This window comes from Bacillus rossius, chromosome 6, assembly GCF_032445375.1.
Source record: "Bacillus rossius redtenbacheri isolate Brsri chromosome 6, Brsri_v3, whole genome shotgun sequence".
NCBI classification, from domain to species: domain Eukaryota; kingdom Metazoa; phylum Arthropoda; class Insecta; order Phasmatodea; family Bacillidae; genus Bacillus; species Bacillus rossius.
Genome location: NC_086334.1, coordinates 42475882 through 42489100, shown reverse-complemented (window position 1 = coordinate 42489100; position 13219 = coordinate 42475882). Strand labels below are relative to the sequence as shown.

The 13219-nt window shown below is 39.3% G+C and overlaps 1 protein-coding gene across 1 annotated transcript in view; it reads right to left on the bottom strand.

Moving 5' to 3' along the window:
* LOC134533431 (uncharacterized) overlaps positions 1-13219 on the bottom strand; it is a 524041-nt gene that overhangs the window by 176167 nt on the left and 334655 nt on the right. Inside the window, exon 9 of the mRNA XM_063370954.1 lies at positions 8832-8971. Within this exon, the coding sequence (XP_063227024.1) occupies positions 8832-8971 (140 nt within the window). The remainder of the gene's footprint in view (positions 1-8831; positions 8972-13219) is intronic.

Here is a 13219-nt window from a genome sequence, read left to right as displayed (position 1 = left end):
CAACGAACGCGCCATAATTAATTTAGACACGACTGCAGGTCGCGGCACGCACTGGGTAGCGTATATAAAGTCTGGAAAAAAAGCTACTTACTACGACAGTTTCGGTAATTTGAGACCTCCGCCTGAACTTAGGCGGTACCTGGGCCGGACCACTACACTGTTCTACAATTGCGAAACGGAACAGAGGCCTAATCAAACAAACTGCGGACACTTGTGTCTTCGCTTTTTAACTAAAAAAATAATTTAGCTGTCAAATAAAAATTGCTACTTAAAGGTTGTGCAGTGATGATAATTTATTAGTCATGTCGATAACACTTACCTTGACAGGTCACGCATCTGAGCTGCGGGCGGTTCATTTCCCGCCTCTGGATTTAGACGGAGAATGGTGTATCGGACTCGTAGATTTTCAAACGTATAATGCCATACCGAATATCGACGAAGAAAACTGCAAGATCTGCTTCCTGAAAAGCGATGGGACCGCTCATGAAATACAGTTACCTGTTGGATCTTACGAAATTGACGACATTGCAAATTACATCAGGGATATGTTACCACAGGATGTAGACTTTCAACTGCGTGGAAATCCAAACACTCAAAAAAGCATTCTAACATGCAGTGAAATTGTCGACTTTACGAAACCTGAGACCATAGGTTCGATGTTAAGATTCGAATCAAAGGTGTATGATGCAGGAAGAACGTACGAATCTACGCGTTCAGTAAACATTTTGCCTGTGAATGTCATAAGAATAAACTGTAATTTGGGAAGTGGAACGTATCTCAACGGAAGACTAAGCAACATGCTGCACGAATTTTTGCCGATGGTCCCGCCAGGATATAAACTGGTCGAAGTACCGCAAAGTATCATTTACGTTCCAGTCGTCGTGAAGTGCGCACACGAAGTCGTCGTCAGAATCGTTGACCAGCGAGGACGATTGGTGAATTTTCAAGACGAAGAAATTACATTACGGCTGCACTTGAAGCGATGGGCATAAAGTTCGTAACACCGAACAGTTATAAAAGAAGTCGTATTGACGTGAATAAGAACAGTTCTCTACCAGACATCGGTGCATTAACACCTGACAACATAAAGTATCTTCTTAGTATTGGACAAGTGCCGAATAAATATGGAAGACGAAATCCTCAACGTGGAAGATCCGGTCATTTTTGATGACAGCATTACGAAAATGGAATTGCACGAGTACCAGCCTTTCCTGCTCGGACCGTACGCACTTCCATCGGAAGTACGCATTGCTGTACAGCACCAAGATATTTGTACTTTACCTTCACAGTCATTTCTACGCATAAGAGGCATGCTTACAAAAGCGGATGGTACGCATCCGACAACGACGACAATATCCTGCAATGGTATTCTTCACCTCATCGAGCGCATTACTTATGTACTCAATGGCGTCGAGGTAGACCAGACAAGAGATGTAGGCATAACATCTTCTATGAAAAATTACCTTTCACTCACGCCAAATGAACTGACTGCTGCAAAGATGGCCGGTTGGGCTCTCGAGGATGAATATAAGCTTCCGGTTTATGCCGAAGGAAAGTTCGAAGTTTGTGTTCCTCTGTCCATGCTTCTTGGATTCGCTGAGGACTACAGACATATAATCATTAATTCGAAACAAGAGCTCGTACTGCTTCTAGCCAACACGCACATTAATGCAATTGTCGTCACTGCAGAAAACCCTCAAGATGTTTCGCTAACACTACAGTCTATCGAGTGGATGCTGCCCCACATCCAAGTGAGCACCGTTGAACGAGTCAAGATGTTGAAGAACATAGAAAATGGCAAGAACTTCGATGTGCCATTCCGATCCTGGAGCCTGGAAACTTATCCTGGCTTGCCTCATAGTCAGCGTATCAATTGGATAGTAAAGTCCAGCTTCGCTACGGAAAAACCAAGATACATCATCGTCGGGCTTCAGACCGGAAGACAGCTCAATGCAGGAGTAAGTCGTTCCTTATTCGATAACTGTCAATTAGTTACGTAATGTAAAAATATTTTTAAACAGCGAAAGTTATCCGTACGTTGATATGAACATGGACTTTGAAAGTGGAAGATTTCTTCTCGCATATCAAATGTATGCCAAGTTTCAGCAAGCTTACTATGGGCGGAGACAGTCACCGATACTGAGTCCCGACAGTTTCAAGAACAAGGCTCCGTTAATGGTGTTTGACGTTTCCAAACAGGATGATCGATTAAATTCAAACATCATCGACTGTAGGATCGAGATATCGACTAGCGGAAATATTCCACCAAACACCTATGCTTTTTGTCTGATACTTCACGATCGGCTTGCATCATACAATTGTCGAGACAAACTTGTGAAAATTCTGACTTAAATACTGTTTCGTTTGCGATAATAATTCAGTTACGATCGAGCATTGCTAGCGACAAGATGTACTGCAACCTGCAAGGTTTCCAGAGTCAAAACGGCTTTGTTCTCAAAGAAATTGCCGTCACCTCCGGAGACAAGACTCGAACCCGCAGCTTCCGACCTCCGTATCCTTGGAAACTACTAGACGAAAAAAGTAAACGTTCGAACGAATGGCTATGCAAATATTATCACGGACTAGAGTGGGACGAAGGAAAAATCCCATACCACCAAGTGAAAAACACACTTCAAGATTTACTAGTTCAAAACGAAACAATATACGTTGCCGGACCTGAACAGAAAAAATGGCTGAGCATGTTGTGTGACGACGGAGCAGTTGAAATTGTAGACTTACAGACCGACTACGGCTGTCCTTCCCTGCGCAAGCTTAGTGCAATATACGACGTGCAGCCACGTGACAAGTTTGAACGTGTCTGTGCCTGTACAAACTCACAGTTAATGCAGAAATGGCACACACAGTGTTAGTAGGAGTCTGCATATATAAATGTCGTACCTACGTACATGCCTTCAGTTGACGTTCGACCTGCAAGAAGATGTTTACGTTTCATCCTGCTAACGTGTACGTGAGCGCAAGACCTAGCTTCAGCAGTGTCGAGTACAGCTACTGGGATTCCGGGTATCTACGTACATATACTGAAACCTGTGATGGAGGTGCTCAGCATTGGCGGTTTGCTCACTTTCCTGTGTCCTACGAACCAACCCAGCAGCTATTAGACTGTTTCGAACCTGGAAACTGTGCCGTCTATCACATGAGACCGCACACAATCCTTCCTGCTAGCATCGATGAGGTAGTCGCCTCGTCTGCACGTGCAACACCAAACATGAGCGTGTTGCAACCTGTTGCTACCTGTGATGCTTCTACGCAGACGTCCAAACGACGTTCGTCTCGTCGTCGAAGTTCAGGCAGTGAATCTGTCCCAACTAGCACTGCAGTAGAGCCAAGGCGCAGACGTGGTCACAGACGCCATAGACCATGTCTTGCTCGAGATGACGACATCGCAGAAGATGACCGGCTGGAAACCTGTGTTCCTGATCCCGTGACCTGCGAACCAGTTGGATCCGTGGAAACCTGTGTTCCTGATCCCGTGACCTGCGAACCAGTTGGATCCGGAGTCGAAGAGGCAGTTCGTGCAGCATTAAAGACTTTGCTTGCGAAAATGCTTGATTCCTTAACCTAACATGTATTTGTGTAATTTTTATAAATAAATGTGTAAAACCTGAACTTGTGTTTGTTTTTTATTTCTACAATTTTTAGGTACCCAATAAAAATTAATTTTAAATACAGACAATATTTTGACTCATGTAGTATTCCAGTAGACCGCGGGTATATAAGCGAGGTTCAGACGAGTGGACCCTCAGTATACCTCTGGACGCGGTGCAGTACGGACTTGCTCTCTTCAGTAAATTACGTGAGGTTTAGTTATGTCGACCGGAATAGACTGTTTACCGTCAGCAGCGGGGACCTCGATGACAGCAATGATGATGGAGTCGGAGATTCCGATACCAGATGCAGAGGAGACCACGGCAGCGGAGAACTCAATGACTGCGTTGTCGACAGCTGCGGAGATCTCGATACCGACTGCAGAGGAGACTTCAATTAATGAAGAGCGTACTTCGAATCAGTGCAAATACTGTGTCGCATCATTTACTAGAACTTCAAGCGCTCGCAGACATGAAAGAAGCAGTTGTCCGAATAATTTACTGAAACGAATACAATTTCAGTGCAATAAGTGTAAAAAAATAATTTCACGTCTCGACAGCTTACATCGTCATTATATAAAATGCTCCGAGACAGTTAAGTGCAAGTATAATGAACATGGTTATTGTTTTGACTCATGTGTTGTACCAGCTGATGAGAATATATAAGTGAGACCCTGCTGATATGAACTTTAGTCCGTCTCTGGCTGCGGTGATGAACGCATCGGGTAGTCAGACTTGAATAATAGACCAGTATCTAGCTGTTCTTGAGACCTCGATGGCGTCTTTACCAGTATCAACACCGACCTGGATCGAAGGTCTACCATCATCAGTGCAGACCACGATGACTACGTCGTCTACAGCTACACCTGCTCTCTCAGCACAGCAGGAGATTTCGACGCGTGCAACATCTTCTGCAGAGCAGACCTCAACGGCTTCAGAAGTTAACATGTCAGCAGTGTTACAATGGTTGTCAACAGTTCCAGTGTCATTGATAAAGGAAGGATCATCCAACGGTGTTCCATCGCCCAACTGTACGTACTGTGAGAAGATCAAAAACTTGAAATTACGCGATTATGTAATACACAATTGTAATAATAACTCTGAACGCATTAAATATCAGTGCAACAGGTGTTTAAGCAAGTTTAAACGTTATGGAAGATTAAAACGTCACCTCAGGAATTGTGATAGACTGTCTGTACATTCATCAGAATCAAGCTGTATATTTTGTAACAAATCATTAGCAACTATTCAAATTGCAAAACGACATGAAATATATCACTGTCCTTTTAATGAAGTCGATAATTCGGTTTTGTGTGAAAATTGTGGTGCACCATTATGTCGACCTGATAGACTGAATAGACATTTACGAACATGTAAAGGACTTAGTCCATACAATAAGAAGACTGTTTGAATCGAGAAATCCACAAGACTTTAGTTCTATGTCTGTGTATTATTTTTTGTACTTGTAGTAGTGTATTGAATTTATGTAATAAAATTTTTTTAAAAGTACTTGCGGTGTTTTTTATTTTCTCAATCCTGTCACTTTTGTGGTATTTTTTTAATTAAAGTTGTTTTGTATCGGCCAGGGATCAAACCAAGGACCTTAGTCGATCTAATCAATCAGTATATAGATAACAAATTTATTTAATGGATTTTGAACTTTTCCCCGAATCTCTAGCATTAAAATTACGGATTTTCAAGATGGCGGCCAAATTTCAAGATGGCGGGTGTCACAGTAATAAATGATTACTGCACTCTAGCGGGTAAGAATCAAACTAACTAGGCGTCAGCGCACTCTCGCCGCCGATACAATGATGATGGTTTCCAACATCGAAGACAAGATGGCGGACATGACGTCATGCTCACTGTCGATATATATGCTTTGAAAAAAGTGGTGGGGGGCAGTCTGTCAGCAGCCACCACAGGGGGAAGGATCGGTCGCCATTTTTAATTTTTTGACCTCGTCGGGTTCGAACCGAGGACTCCGAGCTCCGTATCGATAATGTTTGTTTTTTATAAATATTTTATTAAATTTATATTATTTAATTTTTTTTATAATTTTTAAAAAAAATTTCATTAAAATCGGATAATAAATAAAAAAGTTAAAGATGGCGGCCGTAACGGAAATTGCAACGGTGACGTCATCATCCAATATGGCGGACAACACAATGCCGGAATTTTCTAGAAAACAAAATGACGTCATCCAAAATGACGGATCCAAGATGGCCGCCGTGATCTACTTGTCCCGTTACGCTGTCCCGTTACGTAGGCTGCACGCACGAAAAAGTGTCACGTTACGCTGTGTCCCGTTACGCTCATCCAAGATGGCCGCCGTGACGTCACAATCCAAGATGGCGGACCGACAATCACAATCCGCACCATCCACATCCTGCATCCTGCCGTCGGACCGGCTATCATATACTACTTACTGACACTGCACTAACACAAAATTAAATGTTCATCGAACTAAATTTATTTCCCCACAACACGTGCTTTGAAACATATAGTTGGAATCATCATTGCGCTGGAACACACTTTTTTTCCCCCCACTAATTCCAGATATTTATAATGAAGTAATTTGAAAATGGAATCCTAGAAGTAAAGCCATGCATCACAATAGCTGGTAAAACACAGAAAATGAACTTCTAGTAAGTGACCGCTAAAAAAAGACAAAAATTGTAATTATTTATTTTTCTGACTCTTTGCATGTAGCAGAAAACGAATAAAATGAATCCTGCCACAAAATTTAAGGTAAAAACTTGACAATGCATATACAGTAAATTGCAAAGAAGCAAAAACGGTGTCTTGAAAATGGAATAACCCAACATGGTAGTGTGAAGAAAAGTATTTTGGGGGAGAGGACCCCTCCATGTTGATTTTTATATTTATATATTTATTCATACATTTTTAATCCGATTTAATCAAAACATAAATCACATGGTAATTTTTATTGTGTTCGTTTATTTACTACTAGCTGTCTCTAAGATTTCGTTCACGTGGAAAGCATAATTTGCACAGATTGTTTATATGTAAAAGACGAACAACTATAGTTTATTAATATGTACACTAAATAATAAATAACATTGAAGCTCCCTGTACACTATCATTTGGTTTTACTTTCAGGAGCACGTCAAACAACTTAGTGGAATTACTAACTAGAAGACACGTAACACAAAACTAATCATCCACCCACCTACTCCCAAGGTGACTAAAATACGGAACTTAATAAAAAATTAAAACTTCGTTTTAAGAATTAAAAAACTCACATAACTCAAGTTATTGCAAAGGATTATTTATTAAAAATTACCAAAAAATGTTTATAATTTTAATGTTAAATAGTACTAGAATGTTTGTATATAAGTTAATTCATTATCATCACATCTTCCGAACCATTGAAGATACCGCAATGAAAAATGCTACATTAATTCTGGGGTAGCTATCTAAACCTTTTTAAAATTTAAAGTCAATATAATGAACAGACTTATATTAAATACTTTCGTATATTTAGAGAACAAATCTTTTAAAGTTAACTTTGTTTTAGGAATCTAATTATCAAACAGAAAACAAAAAATAAGTCACGATTCGTTCGAAAGCCACAGATGGAAGCTATGATTTTATTCATTTGTACCGATTTAAGTTTTGACTAAACTCGAGTAATAACATATGTCTACTCAGTGTGCGCCAGTGGGCACTAGAAAATTCGTCAGAGGATTCTATGCCCACTACTGCCAAGGCCAGGAACATTCATCAGTAACAACATATATGCACGCAAAATTAAACTCGTAAAAGAACGAGGTATAAAGTTTATGCCGAATACTAAACTTAACAACTTTAATAATTAATCCTCACTCCTTTTACAGTAACTTTCTAACACATCCATTAAGTAGTTTAAAAACTTTATAGCTAGAGTCAGTTTCAGTATTTATATTTATTTTGAGTACTTGACAAAACGTTTACCTTCTTATTAGATTAGCTACTTGAGCTGCTTGAGCGAGATGTATCGCATGAAACGCTAATGAAAATATTTCACACGTGTCATTATGGTTCTCTGCTTCCGGGATGAACAAATAACGCTCGATGATTCCATAACTCGAAGTCTAAATGAGTAATAATAACGGAAAATTTGTAATACTCGGCAGGACTGCATGTGCAGCGATAGGCTTCGATTTGTATAACATCCGAACAGAAAAATGATTGACGAAAGGAGAGAAAATATTAATTCCAGAATCAGAACACAAAAACATACCTTTAAATATTCCAAACCTTTTAGTTGGTCCGTGTTTAAATAAATACTTTGAGATAATCCGCTTATTCTGCATAGTTTCTACATTTCTTAATGCTTTAGTTCAGGGTTGGCAAAAAATTAGTTTTTTTTAAAAAACATCCAACCCTTGCAGGTTTTTTAATTTTATTTAAAATAAATCCGGGTTTTTTTGGCATTGCCTGGTTATATTATTTTTTAAAGTCTACTTTTTGGAGGGTTTTCTGAAAATAATTTTAAACATGGAGGAATTATATATTTAGGGTCAACTTTTGGGTTCGACATGCGTTGCCACTGGGCAACACCGAGTCTAAGATCAGACACCACTTCGCCTTTATGTGCATGGCACTTGAACTGGAGCCGAGTGCTGGAGAAGGGGAGATGAGGAGGAGGGGAGATGAGGAGGAGGGGAGATGAGGAGGAGGGGAGATGAGGAGGAGGGGAGATGAGGAGGGTTCGAGGGGTGGAGAGGAGGAAGAGGTGGAAGAGGAGGGGTGGAGGGGATGACTGGATGAGGGGAGGATGAGAGGTGGATAGGAGGAAAGGTGGCGGGGAGGAGAGGAGGAGGGGAGGAGGGATGAAGAGGAGGGGTGGAGGGGTATGGGCGGAGGTGGATGAGTGGAGGGGACGATGGGTGGATGGAAGGATGGGTGGAAAGGAGGATGTGTGGAGAAGAGGAGGGGTGGAAGGAAGGAGGAGAGGGGGGATGAGGGGTTGAAGGGAGGAGGAGGGTGGGGAGATGGAGAGGGGGAGGAGGGATGGAAGAAAGGTGGAGAGAAGGTAGGAGGGGTGTAAGGGAGGAGGAGCGGAGGGAGGAGAGGAGGGAAGGAATGGAGGAGGGGAGGAATGGAGGAGGGGAGGAATGGAGGAGGGGAGGAATGGAGGAGGGGAGGAATGGAGGAGGGGAGGAATGGATGAGGGGGGATAGAAGGAAGGGACGAGGGGACGAGGGGGACGAGACTCACCCTCGCGGCAGGGTGCGCCCGGGCGCGGCCGTGACGCGGCGAGCTGGCGCCGTGCTTCTCCTTGCGGTGCGCCGTCTTCAGGCCGCGCAGGAACCGCGAGAAGCTGGTCTTCTTCTTGCCCGACTGGTGGCCGCCCTGGTCTGCAACAGCAGGGCAGTGCGGGCTGGTCAAGCGTTGTGCCACTACACCCGAAACATTGCGTTTGTATCAGGGGAAACAGTTAAAAAATAACTGTGGTTGATGGTAAAAACGGCAATATCCTAAATTATTTTGTCCATAACATCTAGTGTTTTTGCACTTGATTTTAAATAAATTTACAACATAACCATACTTAATTGTTTCAAATGATTTTCATTTTTTTTTCTACTAACAATTAACGTTTTTATGAACTAAGAGGCAAATTTTTAGTCAGTCATAGCATGTTATGAAAGCATGGAAATATGTGGTATAAAGTTTCGGAAAAAATTGCTCGTATGTAGCTTTCATCATTAATCACTTTACTTTTAGTTTATCATTCATGAATTATTAAAAAAAAGGTTTATCCAAAAACCCTGTTTACTGAGGCATCTGTGGTTTTGGGAAAACATAATTTTTATTGATTTATAATTGAGAAACTAAAACTAAAGTGTTTGAAGTCGATGGCTGAATACGATCTGCAAAGCTACGATGTGGCTACAGTCCAGTGTCTCCTCGATACTGTATAATTATCCTTCTTTGCAGTATTCATTTTATTATTAGCACTACAATTAGTAGTAAACAGAAAGAGTATGGTCAGTATAATACAGACAGGTAGAAAGGCGTGTTCTAAGAGGAAAGGTGTAGTACATGTATATTATAATGTATTCAGGAAAAACAAACTCTTAATAAAAGATAAACTAAAAACATAAATATAGTAAAACAATCTGATATAATATTCGTAATGTCGAATTACACTGGACTACACACTTTGTGTAGATATCAACTATACATATAATTGACTTCACAAATCTATTGTTATGTCTCTCTCTTAACCTTTGTTTTTATATACTACAGATATACGATATTATTCTATAATAGTAAAAACTTTAATAAACTATTCAGAAAATGAGACAAAGGACTTTTTATGACTTACAACCACAATTAGTTTAATAAAAATCAGGCGACATGTCAGGCACATGCAGATAACAATAGTCTATAGGATTTGTAGTTTCAGAAATCATTCTAGATATAACACTTTAAGTAGTTCTCAGTATTTTTAAATATGGGGTTCACGGCGGCTAGCTTTAAAACAGTGGTACGCAATGTGACGAATACAAACGGAACTCTGAGTCTGGGTGTCTCTTAACTTCAAGAATGTCAATATACAGTGATTGAATTTAGCTTGTTAATGTGGCTGTTTATTACACAATTTAGTTTTAATTTATGTTATATCAATATTTTGTCCTCTAACGAAATGTATGACACCTATTTCTGGTTTACAAAATACTATAATGTCTGTATGTAGTTGAGGATATCGTCAGTAGAAAGGGTACTTACTTAAAGCACTCCTACTATTAACACCTTTGTAGGTATTACCCTGTACTATATATAATAGTATTGCTGTCACAAATGAAATCAACCTCTTTTGCACAAAAATAGATTAACTTAAATCTCAGTAATCATCACAGTAAATTATTTTTTCCTCTAATTTTTTTATTGTAATTTTTGGTTTGTCTTGTCGGCGAGTTCATTAAATACTGATGCCCTTAACATCACAGTTTAAGAAAACTTTGAAAGGAATCGTTAACTGACAATGTTAAAGAAGCATTCTATAATTTTCTTGGGAGTAATTTCGAGGAGACCATGGGAGTCTCTTCATTGCGCTACCTTACTATGTTTTTTTTTTGTTTTCCCTCTCAAACATATTTCGCTAATTTATGGTCACTTGCAGAAAGCTTTCATCTATACGCAGAACTATTTTTATGGTGTTTTATCGGCGATATTCACATTGTAATATTTTTGAGGAAGTTACGGCTGGAGACCCAACATGTGGTCATAAGCGGGAGCGTGTTAACGGGGCAGGAGTTGCGGAGGGAAGGACGGAGAAGGCCTCACTTCTTGCAATATTCAACGCTGACCGCACGCACAGGGGCACCAGGCGTCCCCGGGATAAACAGGGAACAAGTTAAACTTTGGCTGCTGGCGCGCGTTCCAGACGCAACTCCCGCGAGGCAATGTTCCGGCGAGAGGGGAAGACGGGAAGAGAGCCGCCGCGGTTCACGGAGGATACAATTGGGAAACTGGAGGGGATGGTGGATGAGAACAATTATTAAAGAGGTATATGAATCCCAACCAAAAATTAAAGAACACATAAAGAAGACGCATGAGATCCTAAATGCCAACATCTTACGAGTTTCGACCGGGTTTCCTGTGATTCGGCAATTATTCAATTCCAATATTTTTATTTTTTTTTTCCGCAGAGAACTTAGCATTATCTGTGGCCCAATGGCAGACGCAGCTCAAAAGTAAATTGGTTTTAATTTTAGCTTGAACCAAGATGAAACCGAGAATTTTACCATTCGCTCGTTATGAGAGACAAAACACACACAGTTTCTTGTAATTAAAATCAACATGCTAGTTTATTTGTTTCCTTGGCTGACACCGACTCCAAAAATAACAATAATTGTAACTACATTATATTATCGTAATAATTTGATTGACTTTTAAGTAGTCTAATATTTTTCATTTCATTTTACTTAGGAGAACTCTATAACACATTTTGATCATTGTTTGTTATTCATAGGTATGTGTTGAGTTATATTTGAAGTGGGTTGGTACCTACCTACCTTCTTGCGTGGTAAACACATAGATCGTACATACATATTGATGAGTAGAAAAAGTAATTTGATTATTAAGTTGTAGAAGAATACACAATTATTTTTTTACTTTTTAGTGCATATTATTTTGTGTTGGAATTGTTTATTTTGAAGTCGGTTTTTTTTTGTTAAAATGTTTGTTTATTTTTTTCATTTTTTAGGGACTCTGAAGTATTATTTATTTTATACTTTTTAATTTTAGTTCGTAAATATAAATACAGGTATGAAATCTTTTTTAAACTACCTCTTGGAGTCACGTTTAACCAAATTAAATGAAATTAAAATAACAAACTTAAAAAAAAGGTTGCTATTGCTAATTAGCGCCATGGCAGGCTCCTAAGAATTGAAGAGTTCCGTTACTTTGTCATGGATCCCATGATCAGAACCTAACCAAACTCTCATTAAAATACCCTTGAAGTACGTCTTTTCCAATAAAATTTTTTTTATCGAAATCGGTTGGCGTGATATTGAGTTATTCGTCCTTTTGTCGCGCACACATTTAATGAAAATTTAAGACTTATATGGTTTTCTCATGGATGCCATTGTCAGAACTGGACCAAATTTAAATGGGACCACACGGGAAGCACCAGCTTTCAAATGAAAAAAGAATCATCAAAATCGGTTCACCCAGTCGAACGTACTGAGGTAACAAACATAAAAAAAAAAACATACAGTCGAATTGATAACCTCCTCTTTTTTTTGAAGTCGGTTAAAAATCAACATAAACCTATAAAATCAAAATTAAGGATTTTGACAAAATTATTATTGCACAGTTACTGTAAATATAGGTAAATACCATATTTTTGAAAGCATCTGAAAAAAATATAAATAAAATTTATTTTTACGTAATGATAAAAATTGCTAAAAATTTTTGCTTTAATATTTATGTCTCAACATTCCATCAAAAATTATTTATGCAAAGAAATTCCAAACAGCTGTTTTACCATCATATTTATTCCTTAAAAAAATAATTTTACAAACTGCGGATCACGAACGCAGCTTGGATATATAAATATATCTCATCTACTCGAGAACAGCACACACGTCTCCCACCAATGGGAGTGAAAGCTCCACCATAGGGCATCATGAAGGGTGTCTACAATCCTCAATTTAAAATATATACCAACTTGGTGATAAACAATATTTATTGTTATATTAAACATGGCATATAAATAATAACTAATATAAATGGGAACCTTGCAAGGACTGCCCCACAATGAGAAAAATTGGTTGAAATTTTAACAATGCTACTTTTGGCCTGCTTCTGTGATTGAGCCACCATTTATGTGGAAGAATCTAACCCAACGAGATACCCTAAAACAAGTATAGAATCACGAGCAAACCAGGTGACATTTGCCTGACTATGCTGAATTTTGTGGAGTTTACATTAGATGTCAATGAACCCACCAATTTTTTTCCAGCCCTTAGGAATTTAAACGTAAGTTCGACCGATTAAGTTCCCATCACAAGCACCACAAACTTGATGACACCAACGTTCCAGATGGTTACTGCAACTTGGCGGCATTTGAAAGTGTTCACTAAAGTGCGGATGTC